This window comes from Poecilia reticulata, linkage group LG6 (genome assembly GCF_000633615.1).
Source record: "Poecilia reticulata strain Guanapo linkage group LG6, Guppy_female_1.0+MT, whole genome shotgun sequence".
NCBI lineage: Eukaryota > Metazoa > Chordata > Actinopteri > Cyprinodontiformes > Poeciliidae > Poecilia > Poecilia reticulata.
Genome location: NC_024336.1, coordinates 15,355,972 through 15,382,128, shown reverse-complemented (window position 1 = coordinate 15,382,128; position 26,157 = coordinate 15,355,972). Strand labels below are relative to the sequence as shown.

The window sequence follows — 26,157 nt, the reverse complement described above, 5'->3', positions numbered from 1 at the left end:
CCCTGAAGGTCGTGGGTCTCTCGGTCCATGATGTGACCCAGAGGCCCATTTCTTTTAGGCACTGGTCGCTAGCCTGGGTATTGATTCAGTGTTATCTTGCCAACATTAATAGTGAGATGCATGGTAAGAAAGATGGATAAAAAGATCACAGCTAAAGAACTGCACCAAAGATGGCTATATTTTGTCTCATCTATTCTCCATAAAAGGGTGGAATACCACAAAAAAAGTTTTCTGTAGTTTGCCAAGCTCAGTTGAGACTTCAGCTCTGAGTCTGACCAACACTACCACTGGATTTAATGTGAAGCTAAATGTGAAGGCTAAATATTTGAGCCCACTGTTAGGAGTGGTTATAGATTTTTAATGCTGTGGGCCTTTAGTGCCACAGCTAGTATAGTAAACCTTATGGAAGCTCGTTTGAATGCGTAACCTTATGAATTATTGGCAATTAAAGGGTTTTAAGATGTTCTATTTTGAATAAAAATCCTGCGGTCTCTTTCAGAAAATTAAAAATGCATGGTCATTGGGTCCATCAGCAGGATATTGATCCAAATCGAATATGACCACATCAATGCAGAAATGGGTCACCAACACAAAATCAACCCTCTTATATTGTTGTCTCAGTTGCCAGACCTAAGAGCCTTAGAATATTTTGCTCTCCGTTTGTGCTCCAACCTTGTGAAATGTTTATAGGGGAAATTGACGTCCTGTGCTGTTGGCAAAGGAGGGTTATACAAAATATTGGCAGCAACAGTTGTGCCACTAGTGATTTTGTAAAAAAAACTGTTCTTCCTGAGTGTGCATTTTTCTGTTGTTTTTTCTTTTTCCAGTTGACTAAACATGCTTAAAATAAAGTAACGATTTTCCTACATTTTTCAGTGCGTTTTGCTACAGCAGTAAACATTAATTTATTTTAAAGCTTTTTCCACAACTTAACCAGGGGTGCCTATTAGCATGACCAGTCTGTAATTTGTTTCCCACCACTTATAACTATTCAGTCCGACATAATATAAATTTACCGGTTAGATTCAAATGACTTACAGGGTTGGCATTGTGTTTGTGTCCCCCTCAGTCTTCTGTTTTGTTTTAATCATTTTTTTTTTGTACAAAAGGCAGTTTTTCTGTTCCCTCTTCTACAGTCCAAGTTTGTGTCGTTCAGAACTGACTTGGCCTGCGCTCAACCATCGCCGGTCACATGGATGCATGAAGACAGCTATAATTTCTCATTCATGATTCAATCCCGATTGTCTAGAGATGGGGCTTTAGGAGAGGAAGTCTTTTCTCACGCTGGTCGTCTGCTGGCTGTGCTGTTCTGGGTTATTTTGCCACAGCAGGTGTTTTATGTAACAGCTGAATGTCATCTTTTTTCTCTTAAATGATTGAATGACTTCTGCATGAGCACTGTATTTTATATAAAGGTATCAAAGTGAGATTGCCTGTTTTAATTACTGGATCCTCTCAAGTCATGGATTAAGTTAGCGGTCACTTCCCTATATAAAAGCTTTCTGCATGAGAGGAGCTACAAACCACCCACAAACGCACACTTTTGCCCAAATATTTCTACATTTTATTGGCCTTTTAGGATCTCTGTGATGATCTTTCCTTATAGGTTCAAGATGCTATAAGCTCTGCACACATTTGTGATGTGTGAATGCATCTGCTTTATATGAGGGATTTTGTTGTTGTTTGTATTCTTTACTGGCTGTTTAGCTCCGCGTGTGTTTTCAATTGATTGAGGTAGTCACCGCACATCCTGTAGCTCCCCCTCTCTCACACACTCGATCACACATGCATGCTGATGTCCTCGAATGACCCGCTCGCTGAGCCTGATGGCAGCATTCCTGTGTCTCTTTCTCTCTTCCTCTCTTTCTCTCTTTCGGATCCTAACCAAGTTTTGAAGTCAGATTTGGTTTAGATTTAGCGTCCTGATGCACATTTCCAAATCCTCAAAAGAGTTCACGAACTACCCATTAAAAGATTTCCATCATATCTGTCAGGTTTGCTGTACAATGACGCCACGACTGCTTGCATTTACAAGTTAACGCATTTTATATGTAAATTGGCTACAGTGGGCAGGTTTTTGCTCTCTAAGGGCATGCGAAACAAAACACTACACAAACACAAAACTCCCAAGGCAGTGTCTGGGAGCTCTTACCAATAAAATGCTCCCATTTTTGTTTTTCATGATGCGTGTTTGTTACACACCCATTCGACTCTGCAAACCCAATCAGAGCGTCCCATTCTTTCAACAATTGAGTACAACAATGGCAGCCTCTCCGCTCTCATATTCTCATGGACCAGACGACAGGCAAAGCTAAGGGCAAACTTTAAATCTGATTAAACACAGAAAGACCATCATGACATGCACAGGAAACTGGGCCTAAGCAAGCATGATAGTAGCTTTAGAGTTTATTCAAATAGATAAGACACTGAGCAGATCTTTTGCAAGCTGCAAAATAATAAAATATTTTCCCTTATCAGGATAGCTGTGGTGTGTTTTGGAACAGAGCTCATCAAAATCTTCTACAAAGCAAAATAATTGAACGTGATTCGGATCTATTCCTCCTTGGATGTTTTAATTTGTGTATTTACATTTAGGCATGATCTCACTGTTTTTGTAATATGGTAGAATAGTGCCGAGGCTGTGTTGGTGTAACTTCGCCCATGCAGTTCATCACTCCCCAAACCTTGTTCTTTTTCTTCCTCGTTAAATGGTTCCTGTGGTGTAGCTGCGGTTACACCTGTCTTTTAAAGCCCACCTGATGCTTCTAATAACTCCAGGTTATATCAACCAACAAATGCTTTCATTCACAGGTTGGATCTTGACTGCTTGCAGATTTGTTATCTATGAAGCAAATGTTTGTTGCCGTATTTGGACGCTTGGAGTTTTAACAGCTTCCACAGACGGGGCTTTGAACAATAGGCTTGTTCAGAAGTCTTGCAAGTTGCAAAGACCTCTGAAAAGATAATCCTCAGTTGTTATCCCACTGACATTAAGCGTTAAAATACACATTGGCAAACTTTCATCTGTCAGATCAAGATAATTTATGCATATTTTATGTGACTTGTATTTGGCCACAGTCTCCAAACTGGAGCATCTTTTATATTATGTCAGATTTAGGTGTTATGTCTTAGGGACAAAGATGGCTCCAACCCTGGCTTTAGGAGCTTCAGTATGATGAGAGCAATTTAATAATTACTTCTGTCAGTTTAATCCCTTTTATCTCCACTGGGGATAGGTGCAGGCAAATGCTTGTTTAAATACTTATGTCCTTGCAAAGTCAGTCACAATGTCCTAATTATGTTTGTTTTACTAATAATATGTGTTAGTTTGCCTCAAAGCTGTTACCATGTCATAATGCTGACAATARATTGTAGTAGATACTTTGCATGTATATTGGCATTTAGGTTAATGCTTTTATGATTTGCATTCAGATTTCTACTCACAATCAACATGTTTGGATTCATGTCCTTCAGCAAGTTTTCAAGAAGTTTCTGATTCAACTCTGGCAAAGTGTTATGACCGCTGTTATTATTACTAATGGCGCAGTTTACTCAAATATTTAAATAGTTTTTCCCGGCACTGACTTGCCTTTTTCACATAAGCCACACATTTTCAATTGGTTCATGTCAGGATCATTTCAAAAGTTTAATATTGGCCAGCTTTATAGCTCACAAAATCCAGTTTTGACGAGTGTTAGAGACATTGTCCTGTTGGAACATCCAAATCTATCCAAGTTTAAATAATCTAGCTATTCATTTGAGTTGAAGTTGAAGAATTTGCAGATAGTTCTCCTTTATTGTCACATCTATTTAATTCAGCTACTCACCATGATGCTATTTCAACAACAACAAGTGCACCTAATTGTTGTTTTTGAAAATGTAAAGTTTTGTGGTGTTTTGTTATTCTGTCTTTGACAGTCATTATTTTAAAGACCTATCCGCACGGCTAAGGCTGCAAGTCTTGGACCATTACTTTTGTTTTGCTAGTAGACAATCATAAAGCCCATAAAAAAGAAAATATAGTCCTCATTGTCTTGCCTTTTCTTTTTTATGAAAATGTTTAGGCAAATCTTGCAACACGTTGAGGAAACAAAATAAAAAATAAGAAAAACACTGAATTAACCTTCCACAATATTTTTCAAATTGACAATCTGAAGCACATTTTCCCTATGAAGATAATTAAATACATGTGGGCCCTAAAGAGAGAATACAAGGTCCAGCTTTGTGCAACGAGTAACAGTTTATTTGGTCTTAATAAGAGAGGCTAAACTAAAATGGTGGAGGGCTCCAGACTGACCTTTGCGTGTACAATTTGTCCATGGTACACACGGTGGACAAATGTGTCCATTGTGTGGAGACATTGGAGACACTGAACCAGTTTGACTGAGATCATTAAATAAGCAGAACAATATGTGAAACTCATTGGACTGTTTGCTGTGTATTCTTGGCCCACTGCCTGGGTACAAATTACAGTTTTGTAGTTTAGTTTAAGGTGTTTTGCACAGATGAAAGCAGACAGTCACAAGCTAAAAGCAGAGCAACTCTGCCAGCTGACGGTCAAAACAAAAGTGGTCAACAGGGATCCAAATGTCCTAGTTCGAATAATAAAATCTGTCTGGGGAAAAGAGAAGGCAGACTCATGAAACTATAAAATAACGAATCTTTTACTATTCTCCCCTGTTCGTAACCTCTTATCTGGAGCTCTTCTGTCTGTACTGTGATCTTACACTACTGATTCAGACCAAATGGGAAGATTGGAAGATGAAAGAGGACTGATTAGGAGGAGTGACTGAAGTGAAAAGATGGGGGAAAAAAACCATAAGGGGAGAGAGAAGAAAAGATGAGACGTCTGGTTTGCATGTTATGTCCTAAAAATGGCTAAAAATTGACAACAACTGATAGAAAATACCCGCTGCAGTACCGGGTCGTKCTACAGGGTGTAATATTAGTACAAGGAGATTGAGATTATGCCCTCTGCTGGTTCACTTACTCAAACAAATTGACCGCAACGTAATGTTAGTTCACTTAGTTTCTTTTGTTCTTATACAGTATGTAGACTTGTATTCTGGTTTTTATGTTGGAATTCAAACACTGACTGACTGCCTGGCGAAAGCACAGCTCCATAATCCATGTGTTTGGGTTCACTTGACAGCAGTTCCAGTTGGAATCTCTTCAATTACTCTGTCCAACAAAATTAGCATTTTCTTGGCATTTACGTCAGCATTATCTTGGCAACCTTAGGCAACTGTTTAAATGAAAGGTGAACTGAGTCTAAAGATGCCTATGACCTTAAGGATGTTTTTATCTTAAAGCTGGCTTTATCTTTAAAGCATATTGGTTTCATTGACTCTCTGTTGAAATGGCACAGCAATACTGTGTGTTGGAGACGATGTGAGCAAGGTTAAGATCTTTCAGACATGCAGTTTAGTTTTTTTTTTTTTTAAATCTATGTCAAACCAGAGAGCAGCTTTTTTTGTTTTGTCATCTGGCAAACTCGAAATTAACTTTCATGCTTTAAATCCAAGAATTACTTGTGCATAATCATGTTGCCACAAAGCCAGATGAGATGGTTTCAGTGATTTGAATGAGCTCTGGAGCTGTCAGACTTAATACCCTTTTGAAACCTAAGTTCCAAAGTTATTTGATTTGCAAGTCGACCAACTTTGGAAGGAACTCTGGGTATTCCAGTTTTTTGGGGGCTTTTTGAAAGATGGAGGATGCTGCACCTTACTTCAATTTTACACTCTTTGTTTAGCATGCTACAGTCGTCCATTCTATTTGCTAAGTGCGCTTTGCCAGTCTATAAACCTCTTGAATTTGTCAGGGATCTTGTGGAGACGTCATATCATTAAAGCAAATAATTTCTAAATTAAGAGCAATAAAATCCCCAAAAATCTAGAAATTAACATTTTACAACAAAAATTAAATTATACTTCAAAAATAGTGTCCAGGATAAGGTCAGAGCTACTGGGTGTATGAAGAAATGACCTCACTAACAGACTTGTTGTTAGTTTTCAATGCTACTGTCGCGCAATAGTTTGGGATTTCAAGAACGGATGAGAAAATATGTACATTAAAGACTTTCTGAAACTAATTTATGAGAGCAGGAAATGGCTAAACGTGTCTAATAAAACTTTCAGAAAGGCATCAAATCCCATATTGAGTAAGCCAACAGTGTTGGAGAAGTTCCACCACCAGATATCATTACCCTTTACCATGGCTATCTGGGAAAATCCGGCACATCTCAAGAGAGTCCTAAAGGGCTTTTCTAATTTCACTGATCTTGTCATCAACTCGCATCATTTACAAGTGACTGACTTGACAGCCGTCCGTTATGGGTTTTAGACATATTCCTCTAAAGTCTGGACATTGTCCCACCAGTTCTCTTCCTCACCATAGTTGAACTACTGCCATTTTCTTCGGTCAGCACATGTTTCCCCGCATCTGTTGCACCATCCCAATTGATGTTCTTCATGGTCAGTATGGGAACTGGGTCACAGAAGAGAGTCCAGCTCGGCACTGGTCCATCCAGCCTTGCTGCCAGAACTTGTAAGCACAGCAGCAGTACCCGGAAGAAAAGAAAAAGTGTTGTGCTAAGAGATGATGAGAGGATAGTAAAGGAACAAATTATTATGGAAGTCCAAATGCGTGAGAAAGAAGTGACAAAATGGCTGTAAAGAAATATAACTTTTTATTGTGTCTGACCCCAGCTCTTCCCAAACCATTTTGTAACACAAATGGGGATGCTCTTGTTTGCATTTGTGTGACAACAGCCAGAAACGACAGCTCCACTGAGAAGGGTCTGGCATGGAAATTACATTTTGTTCTGATTTGTTCTTTCCAAACAAAAAGCAGATGAGAAATGTGTAGGCTTAACCTTGCAGAAACATGGTGTGGTGTGATATGTGCTGGAGTCATACTGCTGGCATGTGGCCTGGGTTGCTCACTTGTCCCCCCCACCCCATTTTTTCCCCCCCTTCAGAGTGTTGTTTCTGGGGTGGAAGTGGTTGTTATGATGCCTGTGATTCACAGAGCTCTGGGAGAATAACACTGAGACGAGATGATGCAAACAAGATGTTTCATGACCAATCTGTCGTATTAGTGGGATGTACATAAACACTTGAGGATTTAGGGATCAAGTGGCGGATTTTGTTTCAAAAGAGTTGTGGTCTGCTTTGTGTCCTGGTGGCATTAGGCCCTGGAGATAGAGGGCAAAAGATTGGAGGAATCCCTTTAAGCTCCAAACGTGAATGTTGATGCATATGGTTGAGTCAGCATTTCGGAGTTGTGCAGAGGAGGGTACCCCCACTTGTGTTTTCGTCTGTCTTTCGGGGCAAAGCAAAGGATGGTTTTGCTCCAAGTAAAAATGGAGCAGATGTTTTAGATGGATTTTACTGTGAGTCAGCATCCACACCAGAGCCGACAGGTTTGAGTCAAATGGTGCTGGATTGTTAGTTTTAGTGCATTTAGTGCCCATATAATTTAACTTGTTCCTTCACAATTAGTTTTATTAGGTACACCTTGCTATTACTCATTTGGCTCCACTTTTGCAAACAGAGCTGCTCCAATTCTCTGTTGCGTTGATTTAGCATTGAATCAGAGAGATTCCACAGAAAGAGATTTTTGTCAACATTGACATAATAGCAACATGAAGTTGCTTCAGGTCTGTTTATTGCATTTCCTCTTTTACCTACCCTAATGTGGTCATAGAGTTTATGTCTCTTGGTTCACATCAAGCCACTGAAATGCAAACATCTTTATCAGGGAATTTTGCAAATATTGGAATGGACTTGGGAATGAACTAAAGCCAGCATTGGAACTACGCTTTTGTTTTGAAAAAAAAATTTCTTTGCAAAAACAAATAAAGGGAATAAGTAAGCAGCATATAATACTCACAGCCTTTGGCGTTTATTATTGTGGCTGTGTAAGAAATCTTTCACAGAGAGCAAGATAAACGTTGATTGGGAGTTGACCCCAAGCATTCTTTTGATAATGTTTAAAAGTGTTTTGCCAGCAGTCAAACTGAATTTACCTGAGAGATGTGATGTACTGATAAATCAAAAGCCCTTAGTGAGCTACCTAATGATGATGATGACAGATGCTGTCCACAGCAAATCTGAAATCAGAGCTGAAACAGTTGGGAGTACATTTGGGGTCAACTTCCTGAGCAACCTGTTAGCTTTAAGTGTAGGTTGGTTAAAGGTCAGTGAACATCTAATGTCCACATACCACTTTACTTGTATTTATGGGTGTTTAAAGTGATAAAGAATGGAAAACATGAGAAAATTGTTTCATGTTTACTGGTGTCAGTAAAGGGATATTTGATTTAAGAAATTTCTTGGCTCCATCAAGGCTCGTTTGCAGCTTCTGAATCAACATGAGATAAAGTGACTTGTTACAAGGGGTGTTTTTTTTTTTTTTTGTTGTTGGTTAAATTTTACAACCGGTGTATATCATCTTCTGGCTCCACAGAATAAAACAGGATAATTGGAAACATGATAACATGATAAAGTCAACATCCTAAATCACAAAATTTACTGGCATTGTAAAAATGCCTTCGCCAATCAGGCACAAAAGGGTTTTATTTGAACTAGAGAACAGAGAAAGTCTTCATGGCACTTTGTTTTTTTTGGTTTGTTTTTGTTTTGTTTTGTTTTTTCGTCAGCTCAATCCCTCACTGTGGCCTGTTGTTGTTGCCATCAGACTCCTTTGGTATTCCTGCTCTGGATCAGGAATTGGTTCAAACTGGTTTTGTCATAAAAAAATCTCCCAGAGTCGGTCCTTATTGCGACTCCCAGTTTGTTGGTGGGAGTTGCAAACCAAAGGATACAAGGGAGGGTTTGATTGGTTGCAGGTGTTGAGCTGTGGTGCAGAAACAGTCGTGTTCGGGGTAAAGATGGGAAGTTTTTAGGTCACAAGCTCATATAAAACAAGCATTCTACAGAATCACATGGTGATGGGGAATTTTATGTGTTGGCCCATGTGCCCACAGTGTCTTATCTCCAGATAAGTGTAAAGGAAAAAAGCTGTCAAGAACTTCTACTGGTTTTATACAGTTACATCTTTGTAAATTAAATATCATTTCTAAATTAATTTATTTCAGTAATTTAATACAAAAAGTCAAATTCAACAGGGTTTTTTTTATGTCTTTAAAATGTTTTATTGGCCTTTATTAATTAGCAGCTTTACAGGAAGAATGTCAGAAAGAAAAGGAGATGCAGTAAATGGCCCAAGGCCAGGAATCAAACCAGGGACAACTGTGTTGAGGTACTCTTGCTCTACCAGTGAAGCACTTGGTGTCCCATGCCCACATTGTTTTACATGGCAAGCATCTATCTCTGTTATTATGGATAACCATTGCCTTAAATTAATTTAAACCCAAAATTCATTTTTGTCTCCACTAAACTTTTTATTATTGTCCATGGAAACAGCACTCTGTAAACACTGAAATCATCTATAGAACATAAAAGTTCACTTTAAAATTTAATTGCATTATTAAATGTTAGATGATATTCTCATTTATTGAGATCTGCTTGCATTTTATTTTCTGCAGGTTTTGGTTGCTATCACAGGGCTTATTGTTTTCCATTGTGTCATTCTGCTGAGGCCCAGCTACAGTCACATAAAGCCCTCAGCCTAAGAGACAAAATATATTTAAAAAAAAAACAATTAACCAAGAAATGTAATGACTGCAGTGAGATGTATAAGGCGTTATTTTTATTTTCCAAGCCCACACAAAACAAGCTGTTGGACGGTTGGTGGTATAAATGTGCGTTTTCACAGCCAGGTTTTAGCCAAGCCTTAGTCTCTCTCTCCCCTTCCAGTTAGACATAGCCTGCCCAGCCAGAGCTGGTGTTTCTGCTTTAACATCTGCCCAGGCTTTGCAGATGTTGTTGACTGCTGCTAAATGGGGAGGAAGTTTCAAGCATCACAAACTCCAAATGTTTTTTTTTCTTTTCTTTTTTTCCTGTTTTGGTTTAGTATTTCCAAGATCTAAAAGAAGAGGTGGTATTTCTCTAGAAGCGATAGGAACCACATTTGTGTGGTTTGACCTCTGAGAGTATTTTTTATTTTTTTTCCTATCTGTATGGAGTCAGGTTTCAGAACACGTTAAACAAAGGGATAAGCTCCCACAGATTCACATGTGCTCAATTAAAAGGAGGGGATTTAGTTGTTGAACAGCTGAGTTTAAAGGAGTATTAAGTCTTACTAATGATTTAGTCCTCTAAAAGCTCTTATTTGTGGTTATGATGGTTACATCGAGTGAAAAAAGACAATTGTAATTGTAAAGCCTTAAAAACAGCCACATTGAGTCATGCTGGTTATCTGTACATTTGATTTTTGTACTGAGTTTTTTTTGTTGTTGTTTATTTGTTTTTACCCTTGGATTCGTATTGCTGTATTTAACTACTTTTCTGTGGGACTTATTATAAGCATTACAGCATAAGTAAAAGTTTCTTTTTCTCCCTCTTTATGTCTCCTGACAATGCCTCCAGAGAATTTTAAATGCTAATTTTTCAGAGGTCTTTTTTCCGTTGCTGCGGTTTATTTTCCATTTTCTCCAGCTAATCTGATCTGCGTTTAAGCCTCGCAGAACAATGATTACCAACCAACTGATCTCTAATTGGGAAGGGCAGCAGCAAAGCATTTAAAATCTGCTGACAGATCTATTTATTTTCACAAACTGAGTCCACTGCCTGAGGTCTACTGTATTAAGTCACAATGAAAGTAAATCTTAGCCTTAATAAAATGTTAAGCAAATGCACAGGATTTAGCATCCAAGATGCTCTTCCAAGATATTACTGTAATATTTAATATTAAAGTAATACTAAATATTACTTTAATATTATTAAAGTAATATTATTAAAGTAATATTATTAAAGTAATATTATTAAAGTTTAAAGTTTAATATTATTAAAGTAATATTTAGTATTACTTAGTATTTAGTATTATTTAGTAATGGGTTAAATATTACTTTAGGTTAAAGTAATATTTTAATGTTGTCAGCATGCTTCCTGTAACAGTGGTCCAGTCAGAGCTTCAGTTTAAATCTGATACAGAATCCAATATAATAGCTAAAGATTAGAGTGATGACAGGGAGGTTTTCAAAGATCATAGATTTGGAGCTCATCACCAAAGATGTCAAAATAAATGATCTGATCACAAGTCACCACAATTTTTCAGCTGTTAAACATTTTGAAAACCATTAAACGTTTTCCTGCTTCTTCGGAATAATGCCTTACTCTTTGTTTATCTATCAGTTAAAGTCAATTACATGTGCAAGGCACCATGGAGAATTTAAGATGCTAAACATTTTTTTTTGACCAGTAACTCAAACTCTGAGAGTAAAATCAGCCACACCCCAAACTCCACCAACAAAAGACCACATCATCCAGATCGCTGACCTCAACCTGACACCCAGTCGAGGAAAGAAGGATTGAGTAGGTTCAATCGCTTCTCTGCTTCTGCAGTCTCAAGTAACTTTTATGCTGAAAGAGAGGCTACTCATAGCATTTGCTAGCCTGTTGTTCAGTGCATTTCTTTCACTATTAATCATTTTGTTGTTAATGAAACCTTCATCTACAAGCAAGATCACTGTGGCCTCATTAGACCTTTTCTTTTTGATGCAACATTGTAATTATTTCTGTTGTCGCATGAGTGCTAACGAGCTAAATGATGATTATATCCTATTAGCAGCAAGAAGCAATTATCATTAGCTCTCACCGAGTCACCTAATTATCTCTTTTTATATGAGCTTCAGTTTAATCATTTAGTCATAGTAATGAAATTTTTAATTCAAAAAGCCAAAAAGTATTTAATCACAGATAGTTTGTGTCTGTCTTTGTGTTGTTTTCATCTCGGTCTGACTTTAATGCCAAATTTGGCAGCTTCACACCCAAACAGTAGAGACTGGTTGTTCTCTTAGAGAAAGTTTCTGGGACAGGAAGTGGAGCCGAAAAGTTCCCGTGCAATCCCTCCGCAGATCTCACACGCCGTTCCAACTCTGTAAATGCTTCACTGAACCTCTGTGTGTTGCTCCTCACAGCTGAGAATGCAAACGGCTCTCAAAAGGAGGATGAGACTCTAATTGAGTGAGACAAGTGTTTACAGTCTCGAATCTCAACCGCATCCCCTCCTCTGTCAACCCATCCCTCCTCCCCAAACTCCAGTAATTGTACTCTTAGATATACCATTTGGACTGCAGAGAAACACTCCTACAGAGGGATTACAAAGAGATGAGAACTTGGCACGAGCTGCTTATGTTGCCTAATGTAACAGTGTGACAGAGCGGAGCTAACGATGCTTCTCTGTGGATGTCTGCCATGGCAAACGTCTGAGCAGCTGGTTTCTCACCCTTCTAGTGACTTGTCACACTGAGCTCTGTTTGCGCTGGTTTTGCACAATGCTGTTTAATAATTGCAGCCACATTTTTTTTGGGAGTAGATTTTATTTAATTGCCGGGAAATTTGTTAAAACTATTAATCTCTTTTTTACAAGTCATACATATTTTCTGAGTTGAAAACAGTCGAAGCATGGAGGCAAACGGAGACTGTCTGCTCGCAGCTGTTTCTGCTAATGCAAAGCAAAACGGCTGTTGGCAGACATGAGAGGGATTGATACTCTCCTCCAACTCTTGGCAAGAAAGCAAATGCAAGTATTTCTCAACATGTGAAATTATTTCTTAAATGTTAGATTACTGTTTACACCAACCCACCAGTGTAGTGGTTCAAATGGTTCAGATTTATAGGTCACCAAACTGCGATTCATTTTACCCAGACGTAATCGCTGCCGGCTTTGTTCAGAGCCTAACCCAGTCGCATCCAACCCAGTCTGTTCTTTTAAGTGTCCTTGTGGTGCGATCCAATGAGTCAGATGGACTGCTTACGCTAATGGCTTCCATCAGGCTGACTGGGGCTGGTGATGAGGCAGCAAAATTTGTGGCAACGCTGGTGAAGCGTCACCCTGGTGGACTCGAACCGAACCTTTGAGGCCAGTCATCACCTCAGAACTTCAAAGCAGCAGTTGGACAAGAGAGTCTGCGAAACAGTGTGGGACTCAGAGATTAGAGCAACAAACACCATGTGCAATTGAGGTTTGCTGTTTTTCTGTGGGCTTGCTTATTCATCTTTAACTTTTTATAGTCTGCTGAGCACGTCCGAGGTTGGTCCCGCAAACAGAGACCCCACATAGCGAAATGCACAAGAAACCTATGAGACTTGGGATTTTTTTTGCAGATGACTTGTGTTTAATTTAAGGCCGTGAAATTAAAAAATTAAAAGAATACAAATGAGATCATTTTGTTTATCTCATGCAAGAAGGCTCCACTTCAAACAGAAAGTATCCCTATTATTGTTGCAGGGCTCCGGACCACAGGAGAGCCTAGCAGTGTTCTCTCAGTCCTCGAGCTAATTAAAGTGATCGTGCACCAGGACCGAGCTGGCTGGAGCTTTCTCTCTATCCGTCTGTCTGTGTGTTGCGTTGACAGCATGATTGCGTGTTAATATGTGTGTCTGTTGTCACGTATAACTTATGTGTTTTAAATTAACAGCAGTGCCATGCTGATCTCGATGCAGCTCTTTTTAACTGTTAGATTCTGCCTAAAAGAAGAGCTGGAAAGAAATTGTTTTATTGTATTTGTAGTTAATCTGTATTTCACCAAGAAAATTCCATTGAGGTAAAAACTATCCTGCAAATGAATCCTGGCCAAGACTGGCAGAGGACACAGAGAGATTCTAAAATGCCTTAAGAAATGGTGCCACACACCATTGTTCTGTTATTATTGCACCAAAACTACACAACTTTGACGCTGGCATCTGGTTTTCTACACAAGGGGAGATAAAGACCTTCTTGCAGAGTCATTTGACTTCTTGTTTTCTAAATGCACGTTACCCATTATGTTCACATTTGAGTTTAAATAACATGCATTTTTTGAAGCATACAAACCTTAGTTAAATTGAATAAATTTCTCCTCCGCAATCTTGGTTATGAAGTGAAACTTACTATCTGGTGTCTATGAATGAGGAAAATGGGGAAAAATTGATATAGTTACACCAGTCTTATTTGTTTCTATGCATTTTCATATTTTAGAAGTCATACATTGATGGTTTTATTCTACTACCTTTAATTTAAGGTATGGATAGACAGTGTTGCTGTTTTAGGTTTACGTTACATAATGTGACTTTTATTCCAGTGCATTTTAATGGTAGCAGTTTGCTGCCACCACTCTTCTTCAGAACAACCTAGATTCCCTGTTACTTGGTTAGGATATTTTGAATTAGGATTTTGCAGGGTGTTTATGGGTTGTTAATATCTCACTTCCATTTTATAGCTCTTTCAATGACCTCAGTGTGGATAAAGACAAAGAAGTTGAGACCACTGCAGATTAAACAGCAGTCAGAATGGGGTGCAGACCAAAGTAGATTTTTGCAATGTAGAAACAATCCAAGTCTCAAAAACTTGGTGGTTCACGGAAACACTATTTTATAAACCATTACGCCACAGTCATATTTGATCTACTTGCTTGCATAAAAATCAATAGTTATATTATTTCCAATGAAAGGACCATCCTTTAAAGCAACCTATCAAACCTATGTCACACATTTGGTAAAATGGAGTGAGTTTTCTGTTGCTGAATCTATTGCAAACATAATGGTTATGTTTTTTGTTTTTTTTTAATGATTTGATCCATTTGTGGCAATTTTCCAGTTGTCAAACTTTATAAAATTTTAAACAGATGATGCATAGGCTGATTCAGATTACTCTTTAACAAGCATAATTAAAGGCATTCAGAACATTTTCTACTTTGTGGTTAAATTTAAATGAACATGTCTTCACAGAGAAATGTTTGTAGAAAAATACAACCAATGCATTTTCTCCAAGTTTCCCACTGCACATCTGATAATCTACAAATACAGTAAAATACTGCAGGTTACAGGACAAATGTGAGGTGCACAAATAAAGTCCAACTAAAACAGTGCCAGTATACTTTGGGTAGATCCTTTGATAATTGAACATACCATTCAAATCTGTTTTTTAAGAACAAGAAGCAAATCTTGATTCTGATCAGCAGCATCTTTTGACACGGTTCTTTTGGTTTAATTGCCCTCCCCTCCCACACACATATACACACCCCAAATGGATTGTTATTCCAGCAAATGAAATGATTGTGTGTCCTTTATGCATCTCTGTGCAGAGCATGTACTCCTCATCCTAAAATCTTCTTTCTCTAATGTGTCTTTGTTGCCATCTTTGACTGGGAGGTTTCATCATGTCACACCCATAGTTGATCATAGAAATTATGCCACTGTGGTGCCCGTCTTGCATTTGCAGTTGCTATGTATTAGCATAAACTGACTTCTGATGCTGAAACAAAAGGGCCTGTATGGTGAATTGTAATTGATCCTTCTATCTCTCTGCCCCTTGATGAATTCCCTAGGTACTTCGTGGAGCTCAGTTGATAGCCGTTGCTTCAGCCGATGGAGGCGCCACGGCAGTAGAGGGGTCCGCCCTCCCACCTGACATCCAAGTGCAGTACGTGCAGCTAGCTCCTGTTTCAGATCACGCAGCGGCTGTGCAGGTAAAACAACAAATCAAACTCTTTCAGACTCTTACATTCACAGCTGTTCACAGCTTGTTTATTGTAGGAAAACATTGCAGTTTGTAGACCTTAAAGTACATAATGTAATATCTGAGGCTCATTCATAGCCTAAACTTACTTCACCAGACAAAGTTGCATACTGCCAGCAAGTTGATAGCAGTTGTGAAACAGAGTTATAATGACATGCAGAAATATTGCAGTGTTTAAATATCATGAGCTCTTGTGGCGTGATATCTCATTGCATCCCTAATGGGTGTCGAAAAGTCGCTGGTCTTTTCTGGTACTAAAATAGTACCAGTCCAGCTTTCATCCTTTAAGCATATTGGAACTTTTTAAAACTAGTAAGACCTTTGTTCATTCCTCATAAAACAAAATCATGTTCACGTAAATCCTTTTCTTTAATGTCTCTAGATTAAGAGACGTAAAAGAAGAAGGACTTCACCAAATCCCAATTCAAATGGATGCACAATTTGCTTGTCAGGGTTGCTTTTCTAAACCAGACCAAGATCACAATAGAACAGTGGATCACAAAAACCTTACACAGTGTTGGTTGTTGCAATAAAATGCGGACACAAAGCAATTGTTAACAAAACGACGGACAAAAGAAGACTCAGAAAAGTCGTCATTTAAAGTGTCACTACGCTAGGCACACACATTCTGAGTAACCTTCACAGCTTTAGTTGAGCAGAAAGCTCTAAAGCTCTTCCCAACTGTTAGATTGTCATAATATAAGTAGCTACAGGAATCATACCTTTAAAGTTGTTGATGCATGAGAGTTTAGAGTTGGCAATTTCACCATCTGATGTAGTTTTTCCAGACTGTTGGACAACCAGTAATTAAATTTAAAGAAGTACTGAGTCTCATGGTGTGATACAAGGAAAAGGGTAGTAATTAGTAAAATGCCCCAAATCCCCCTATGATTGAACTGATTAAGCAACAACCACATTTTGGATCAGGATGGTGTTCAGGCGCATGGGGGCTAGCCTTTGAAGTGGTCATTTAAACTCTGCAAGAGATTTAAAGCAACAGCACAGTCCCATTGTTCTTTCTTCTTTTCTTTTCCCTAAATATACCAAAGATTGCGTTTCATTTTTCTTCTTGCTGCGGTGTCTTTCCCTTTAAATGTAAGCTCAGATGGTTCCCTTCAAGTTCTTCAATGAATGAACTGTTTGTTGCTTTGCTATTACATAAGCAAAAGAAACACTGTAGGTGATTTATGGCTGTTTGAAAAGGCCTTTTTGGTATTGATAAGAATCTCCTTGCATACTCGGATAATATTTACCTTCTTTTAAGAAATACAGGCTCCAAATGTGTTGTCCAGCCATGCTTGCAAATTAGGAATTTCCCATGTAGGACCTCGCCCAGTCCATATGAGCCCCTTTTGTTGTCCTTCTGTTGTCTGTAGTTGGCTAGGTAATGGGTTCCATGATTTTGTGAGTGGGAGACGGCTGAATTGATTGGGTGTTTTGGGAGTAGATTACCGTACTGATATCCTTTAAGTGTCTTCTCATCAAAAAATGTTTAGGCTCCTTCAGCCCTTTCCCATTTTGTGACATTGCAACCACAAACTTCAATTTACTTTTATTAGATTTTTACTGTGATAAACCAACACAAGGTGGTGCACTACTGTTAATTAGAAGGAATAGCACTTTTTTTTTTAATTTTTGTTTTTATTTACCAATCATTTAAACGCCTTTAAGTGACTGCCACAAGTGTGGGAGGAAGGGATCGCCTTAAGAAGTCACCCAATTAAGAAATAAAGTCCACCAGTGTGTAATGCACTTTAAACCACAGTATAAATTTAGTTGTTCTATGAATGCCTCCGAGCTTTGCTAGAGACCATTAAGGCACTTCTCCACTAGCAAGTCGCACTCTAACCAGTTAATGTGTGGTTCGGTTCTACCACAGTTGTGAGCGCCTCCATTACGGTCTGTTCCGGTCTACTGTGGGCATTCATAAGGGAATGTGTGGGGGCCATGAACACACATCAGTTGTGGTCGACTCTTCGATTTTTGCGGCATCACTCAGCAATCGAGAACCAATAGTAAAAATGACTATTGGGGTAAAAATGACAGACTGGGGCAAACCAATCAGAGAATCGACCAAGAGCTGGAGGAAGTGGAGAAGGCAACAGCTCAGTTTGGAGACTTTTTGAATCGGACAATTATTAGCTGTTCAAATCTGGCTTCTATGTAGGTGTGTTAAGAAGATGGTCATTGTCGAAAGAAAGCCAAATTAAAAAATTCTTCTGGGACCAAAATGCATCTTTTTTGGCGACAAGTTAAAATCTTTATTTTGTAAATGAAGTCCCCCTGAACACACCATTCCTGTGATAAAACATGGTGTTGGAAGCTACATGCTGTAATGACTGGGAAGCTGGTCAGAGTTGAAAGATTGTTGGAGCTAAATGCAGGACATTCCCAAAAGAAAATCTGGCTATATAATAATTCATATTTGGGCAGAGATTCACCTTTGACCAGGACAACAACCTCAACAGCACAGCCGGAACTACAACAGTTTAGATCAAAGCAAGTTCATGCGTTGGAACAGCCCAGTCAAAGTCCAAACCTAAATCTACTTAAGAATTTATGGCAAATCTAAAAAAAAAAAAAGAAAGAAAAAATCTTTCACAGATGCTATCCGTGAAATCTGACTGAGCTTGAGCTTCTTTGTAAAGAAGAAGGGGCAAAGACTCCAGACTGTGACTGGTAAAGCTAGCACAGACAAACTCCAAATGACATACAGCTGTAATTGCAAAGGAATGACTCAAAGGGGCTGAAAGGAAAAGAACGCCATGCTTTTCAGATTTCTATTTGTGAAAAAAGAAAATCTTTTTTCTTCCGCTTCACAATTGTATACCACATTATGTTGGTCTATCACACAAAATCCTAATTAAATTCACGGGAAGTTTGTGGTCGTACTAAGATGAAAGGTGCGAATGTTTTTGCAGGGCTTTGCGGAGTGATAACAGACTATGTACTGTGTTCCACCATCTCTGCTTCACGAAGTTTGGCACATTCTCAAATCAAGCAGCTTGTTTGCATAAGAAGAAATTTATTTTTCTTACGTGGGTGCAGATCTGAATTGAAATGGACTGATCATTCATCAGTGTGTTTCAATACAAATGGGGCTCAGTGAGGCCATGTGTGTGATAATGTTCAACACTTGATTATAAAGCGTTCACTGACCAAACAAAATGTAACCTCGCTGGAATCAGACCCAGAGCTATATCAGTTGTTATCAAAATCCAACCATTCGGGCAAGTTGATTGAATCTTTGGACGGACTTCATAAACAAATAGTAAGCGGGTCAGCCGAATGTTTTAATGTTTTTAGCGATGGATGGATCTGCCTACCTGGTCCAGGGCATGTTGTTCTCACAGCTGGGTTTTGGTGTTTTACAGTATCCTCATTGTGGGTTAAAGTTCAGAGAAAGGTTAGCATTGTTCCTTAGTTCACCCTTTAGAGTACTGTTAAATCAGGAGACAGGCTCACATCAGTTTCCAGACATGTGGTTACACTTATACAACACACTGAAAAATTACTCACTCTGATGTGTTTGTCTCTGCATTTTCCTTTCTTTTTATTTAATTGTTTCCATTACATAGATGAGAAAGGAGCTTACCGGAGAGATATTTTCTGCAGTCCAAAGGCCCTTTCTGCAATCTAGGGATTTTGTCTGGCTAGTATCTGACTCATGGTTTATTATTAGCTTGACTGTGGGGAAAAATGAGAACTTTAAGAAGGTTTTGAAATCCTGAAAAATAAGCCCCTCTTTCTAATTACAAACTATTTGTCTTCTGGAGATTGACACCAACCAAGCACATCCATATCAGTAAATTTTTAACCAGTCACTGGAGATGCAAATATATGAAGGCACTTTGTATTAAATTTCTTGCGGTAATAAACATATCACATAAAACAGTTTACACATGTTGAGGGTGTTGTAAACATACGTAGTACACACACAATAATCATAATTTCATCTGTAAGGACAACATCTGTTCTTCAAATATTAACTTTTGGGGTCCTTAGTCATAGTACTTTGTGTTTTGCTTTGGTGCAGCTGGGTTCGAGTCATAGCTGTTGAGTAGTGACAACATGCTGGGCTAGAGGAAGGATTTTATGCTGCAGGTGTCTTTGAGGAAACGTTTGGCATTAGTTCAAGGAAGGAGTGAGTCATTCTACATGGTCATCATCTAGGACTGAGTCATGAACCTTGATTTGATAAATAAATACAAGATTACCAGACGCTACCTTGTTCCGTCTGAAATAGACGCACTAAGCAGAGTTCCAATGCTCTTTTTTTTTTTTTTCCCCCACCAGACAATATTAATTTAGGTTTTTCAGGATTTCTCCATAAGAAGAACCTAAAACGTTCAAAAATAAATATTTCAGAGTAATATTTTAAATATTTCAACTTCAACGTTAATATGTTAAGGAAGAACAAAATGAATATAGTTCTCTTTTCAAACTGTAAAGAACATCTTATGTTCATAATCAGGATGGTTAATGTTAAACTTTGGGTGCATTCTGAGAACGTAGATGTTCACCTTAAATATGAGATTTCTGCAAAGTGAACATATCCAGCATTTTCTACAAGATGCTAAAAGCTTTAAATGATCAAACCAGAATAAAGTCACTATATTCTGTTCAGCCTTCCTGTTATCTCTTGAAATAAACTTTCCTTTTAAATAACTTCTTCCTTTTCTGTACTTCATCTGATTTGATTTCTATCTATGATTTCATTTTAATGCTGATGCTGAACATAGGTCTTATGGGAAAACTGAAAGTGCAGAATGGGTTGCTCTCAGGAGCTTACTCAGATCTCCACGATACAGTGACGGGATGCCATTTGTACAATAAGTTCAGTCAAAACATTTCCTCCCTATTAAATATTTCACACTTGGCTGTTTGTGGTAATGTAAAATAGTGGAAGCAGACTTCAAGCCAGGGCTTCTCGTTGAACATCAGCGTCTGACCTCAAGCCTGCTTGGAGAAGAATGGCCACAACATCTTATAAACATTGTAAACTGCCTTTCCAGATGAGCTGAAGCTGTTATATTGGCATTGGGTGGACCTGACATCGGACTGAACCCTGTGGATTAGAAACGGGACGTCACCCAAGTTATGTGTATGAAGGCAGATGATCGAATACCTCTGGCAAATGCTGTGTTTCTGTTGTTGTTCATCTGCAGTTGTGTTGAGCCAATCTTCTGATTTTTATTATGCCTCGGATCTTAGGAGGAAATCTTACATTTGACTGAGGGTGTCGTTTTTCTTTTAAACCTTGATTATAAAAATCCATCCCTAATTTTTCGCTAGAGTTGTCTTTTGTGTTTTGCGCCGACAAAAACTTTTTTCCATCGTTGGCACGTAAAAACTCTTTAAAAACTTTTTTTCTCGCCAAATAAAATCTGACACATGGTCTCGTTTGACAACAGAACATGTGTTTACCACACCAACATTCTTTGTGCTCATCTGAGATGAGCTCATTTCCAGAAAACGCTGAAAGTTTCTCCACATAATTGCATATACATGTTTTCCTGCGATGTTGTCTAATTCATTTTCATGTTACGTTTTTGCGTAACGTGAAACACGGCACGCACGACAAACCTTGTTGACTGACAGTTGTTTTCTAAGGTGCTCCTGAGTCTCAAGGTCTGCGTTTCCAGCTTTGTAGAGCTTTTTTTTCTTTTCTTTTTTTTCCGATTAACTGTGATCTTAGCCTTTATTTTGAATCAGCTTTGATTCAGAGCAGTATGCTACATAAATAATATTTTAACTGCAGCATCTCACTGTTTTCCTCATCAACAACACTTCCTCTTTCTGTTTTTCCCCCCTCTGTTTCACAGGCTGCTGAACTGGCACCGGCTTTGCAGGCTGAGATGGAGGTGAAAGAAGCCATCCAGGGTGCCATCCACGGAGACAATGGCGAGGTTGTCCAGATTGTCAGCTCTGTGGCCACCTGAGATCTCATTTGATACATCGCAGACCTGAACTCTGCCATGCAGCATGGCCCAGTGTGTCTCTGTGGGAAAAGTCTGACAAGCAATCAAGCTAGAAAGTTTCTTAAGGTCACTGATGAAACAGAGAGAAAGAATTATTCCTTTTCTTTGCAAACTGCTGGATTTTTTTTCTTTTTTTTTTTTACACCAAGTGGTATACAATGAGATGATATTTTTAAGAACTCGTTACACTCCCAGATCAACTGTGGTCATTGTTGCACTTTTATAACCAGAAGGACCTGGACTACTGTCGGGACACGGAGGGGGTTCAGTATGCTAATATTTCATCAGCTTTAGAAAAATCTCATATAGTTAATATTTGGCTTTGCTTATCCTTACTTGCCCTGGTGCACGCCAATAGAGAGGTGGATGTAGATAAGGACAGCTACTCTTTTTTTTTTTTTTTTTGTATGAAAAAAGAACTGAATTGTTGTCCTTCACAACAATTCAGTCCGCACTATGTCTCCCAGCTTTGAGCTGAACCTTTCTTGGCTTTGCCTGGCTTATTTTCATATCTCTGCAGTCTTAGATTTTTGTTTTTCATGTTTTATTTATTTAATTGTTACACCATGTAAAATTTGAGAAGCTTTAATTTTAGAGAAAACCATAAATGGAAGAGACAGCGCTGGAGTAGACGGGACATAAAACTTGTTGACATCCACTGAAACCCTGAAGTTGTTTATTTGTCTCAGTTTTGTCTGTATGACAGATCCACTTTTGCGAATAAAACATGTTTGTGGCCACCATAAAAAAAGTGCTTTTATTTTATTTTTTTCAGTCTTTATCATCTCAATTGCCATCAATTTGCCTTCAAAGTTCTATTACATCCAGTGTGGAAAGACAATAAGTCTCCCTGAGTTGATCGTTTCGGTTTGAGGTTGTTGAAGTTACATGTTGAGCTAATTTATCCTGCTTTTGAAGTATGTATGAATCACATTGGCTTCAGTTACCACAAGAATAGGCTACTGTACTTTTAACAATCCTGACAAAAAAGAATGCAGCAAAATGAGCTCAGCATAGTTTTTGTCCAGAGTGTAATTAATGCTTCTCTCGTTATTGTTTATGATCTACAATTACATTCCTTGAAATGCATATCTGCTACAGTTTTGTCTAAATATAGAGGATGTGTTGTATTTGAGAGAATCTTCGTTAATGATGTATATACACGTACGGTCAGACAGGGCAGAGATAAGAGAGACACTTGAAGACTGTATGTGTTGCTGTGAGCATGTTTCCCATGCTCGGTGTGATGTAATGGTGTATTTTGGATTGAGGATGTGAACCAGGCGACAAAATGAACTTGATAAAACAACATCTTTGGTCTTGGCTGCTTTCTTTTGTTTCCTTTGAGTCTGGTGTAGCTGTCTCTCACTCCCTTTAAAAGCTTTCTTCACTGTATCTGCTTTGTTTTTTTTCCACTCCCACTGAACTTGTGTTTTCACCTCTCTCCCGCCCTTTGGAAGTCCTGCTAAAGTCCATTTACTCCCCTTGTAAAATTGTACGCAAAGCCGGGCTAATATTTCATAGGATGGTCCATGGGGTCTATGCCTTGCCGTAGCTGAGTTGAAATGTTGTAGCCTTGCCAGAAAGCCCTCCATTAAATCTTGTTCTTGGAAAGGAAGAGACACGACTCTTCAATTTTACAACCCTTGGCCGAGTCCAGGAGCACGACCGGTTACTATGGTAAAAGGCCCTCTGCTTGGCTGCCTCTAAGAGAACTTGCAGAAAACAAGAATGAGTGATGGATGGAAAGATGAGGTATTTTGGAGAAGATGGAGCAGAGTGATGGAGCGAGACTAGGCAGGTTATCCTTTCCTTCCTCATGCAACATGCATACTGCTCCCTCAGACGTGACTTCAACTGCATGTCTAGTCTTGCTCAAGCTTTTAACGGGGTCAGATGAGGTTCCACAGGATATGCAGACGTGAGTGACCATATTTACTGGATTAAGAAAAGAATACATCTAAATGCAATTTTCTTTTATGTCGGAAAAAGTAGTACTTTTTTTCTTGTGCAGACCACTCTCCCCAGGACCACTGGTAAATCCATTACAGTCGAGTTACAAAAACAAAACACACAGAATGTTGGATTTAGACAAAAAAGAAAAATGGCTATCTTCAAATAAATTTTAAAGTAATCTTTCAACTGAAACAGTATGTAATAAAATGAAAGAAAACATGTGAGTCAATGGAAGCCATTTGTATGATTTGACTTTGGAGAAAAAGTCGAGGAATTGTGGGAGGGAGTCTTGAGGATCCAAAACAGACCGACAGAAAATCCTAAACATATTCAGGACAGGTGAGCAAAGTGTAAGGTTGGAGCTAGAGATTTAACTATCTGAGTTTTTTGACCCATTTGCAGTCCAGGGTTCTATAAACCTTTGACCTGCCGATGATTCAGATTTCTCTGTAAGAACTATAATACAAGAGAAAAAGCACACCTGAATGAACCACAACACAAACAACTGTAACTTCGTTATTCACCAAGTGTCCAGAATGAGGACCCTCGTTATCAGAAAAACGAGGTTAATTATAGCTCTCATCTAATTTCACATTATTCAAGTAGCACTGTTTGCATAGTATCATGTGCATAAATTACAGCGGTGGACACGAGAAACCAACTATTTTTTTAACAGCTGTATTTTAGAGGGGGTCAAAAGTTCCCTCTAAAAAATAGCACATAAAAGATGATTTAAAAAATCAGAATATCCACAGTTTTGGTAAAACAAAGCAAGCTATATTAAAAGATATTTTTGCTTAAATAAAATAACGCAGAGAAAAAACAAAACAAAACATTTGCGCAAATGTAGTTTTAATCTAATGATTTTATCTTCTAAGCTGATTCAAGCAGTTCTCATTTATCATTTTTATGCCTCATTAAATCATTCTCACCTCCTCTCCCCCATGCCATAAAACAGAAAAAGGCTTTCTGTTTTATGGTAGTCATTGGTGACGGGTTAAGCCTATGTGTGTTTTTCTTCCAATTATTTGTTGTAGCTGCACATTCTTTTCTTTTTAGCACGTTTACACATCGCTGTCTACCTTCTGATAATACCAGCTCGACCTCACAGCAACTGCTCTGGCAATAAACATGCATTACGCATCACAGCTGACAATCAATGCAGGGATGAGAGGGCCTGATCACAGAAGTGGTCATACGATTGAAAATTGGTCTAATTGGATCTTAAGTGAGTGTGGGAGATAGCCATCTTTTTTTGCAGGTAGCACCTGATAGCTCAGTGCCAGTTTCAAAATGCATTTCCAGTTGAATGAACCACATATGAAGGAAAAACATCATAGGCGGCTTTGGAACTGATGAGAGACTTCAGTATGAGCGAGGGAGTCAGTTCAGTTGCTGCAGCTGAGTTCTGGAAATAAGAGACGATGGATCAATGTGGCTTCAACGAAGCAGAGTTGGAATAACTATTGGGACAACAAACAAGTATGTGAATAACAGCACTACTGGGTGAAGAAATGGACAAGAAGAAGTGCACATACAAAACTGAGTTGGATAGATACCGATATTTTTTTTTGTTTTCATTCGGCAAGGTGCTCCACACAGCGATTTGAAATGTTGAAGTTGTACTAAGCCAGAGAGGCGTAGTACAAGTACGAGGGCCAAGACGGTTATGAAGGATGTGTCAAGAAATGGTTTTGAATAAAAGATTGAGAACTAGTGCTGAAAGAGTGCCCTCCCTCCCCTATCAGCATGATGTTTGGTTACTTTGACTAGACCTATTTATGCAAAAATAATTTATACCCCTTATCAGACAACGAGACATTCATTTGAGTCCAAAGCTGCAGGATACTTGCTCTTGAACACTACAGTTGGACACTCCTGCAGTACAGGATACTTCATTATTTGAGTCAGTATATTTCTTTTTTTCAAGTAATGTATTTCCATCACATTGTAGTGCTTTTCATCTAAATGTAATCCATATCCTGCCATGAGTGATCCGCATTTAGATGGGGTGTCCTTGCACTCATTAACCGTGAATTGCGATGAACACGGGTTTTTTTTTGGGGCGGGGGGGCGGACGCGCACGTGAGGCACGTTGGTGACCGTGACACCTGGCAGCTATCCTCCGAGTTAGAGTGCCTTTCCTGTAAAAGCGCGCTTTAATTGAAGCTTCAAAGACACGGATGATAATTCACTCAGACAGCGCAGGGAATCCCTCGCCCTGTGAGAAGCAGTAAAAGTCAGAGGAGGGAGTATGGAGTCCAGCTGAAGCAGCCTGGATGGGAGGAACTCCTTCGGCTTTTTGGGGGAGCAGATGGTGTGAGAGAAGTGGGTTACAGGCATCCAGACAGCCGCTACAAAAATCCTTCCCGGTCAACGAGAGCTCCCCTTTTTCCAAAACAAACTGTAAACTTGGCAGCTCGGATTTTTGCATTTGCGAGATTTTATCGTCTGTGGTAAGTTTAATATAAGTTGTGCGTTTTTCTGTCTTGCTGAAGGATTTGTTGTACTTCGTGTCCTGGATTTGAACCTCCTCACGTGATGGGATGAGGAGGTAACTCTTTTCTCGCAGGGAGAGATGACTCCTGATTTG

General features: G+C 38.8%; 1 protein-coding gene across 2 annotated transcripts in view; it reads left to right on the top strand.

Annotated features, from left to right (window-relative positions):
- banp (BTG3 associated nuclear protein) overlaps positions 1-22,927 on the top strand; it is a 40,096-nt gene extending 17,169 nt beyond the window's left edge. For both annotated transcript variants that reach the window (XM_017305529.1, XM_008411479.2), the window contains exons 12-13: positions 15,437-15,577; positions 21,453-22,927. In XM_017305529.1, the coding sequence (XP_017161018.1) occupies positions 15,437-15,577; positions 21,453-21,569 (258 nt within the window). In that variant the 3' untranslated portion in view covers positions 21,570-22,927. The remainder of the gene's footprint in view (positions 1-15,436; positions 15,578-21,452) is intronic.
- The last annotated feature ends 3,230 nt before the right edge of the window (positions 22,928-26,157 follow it).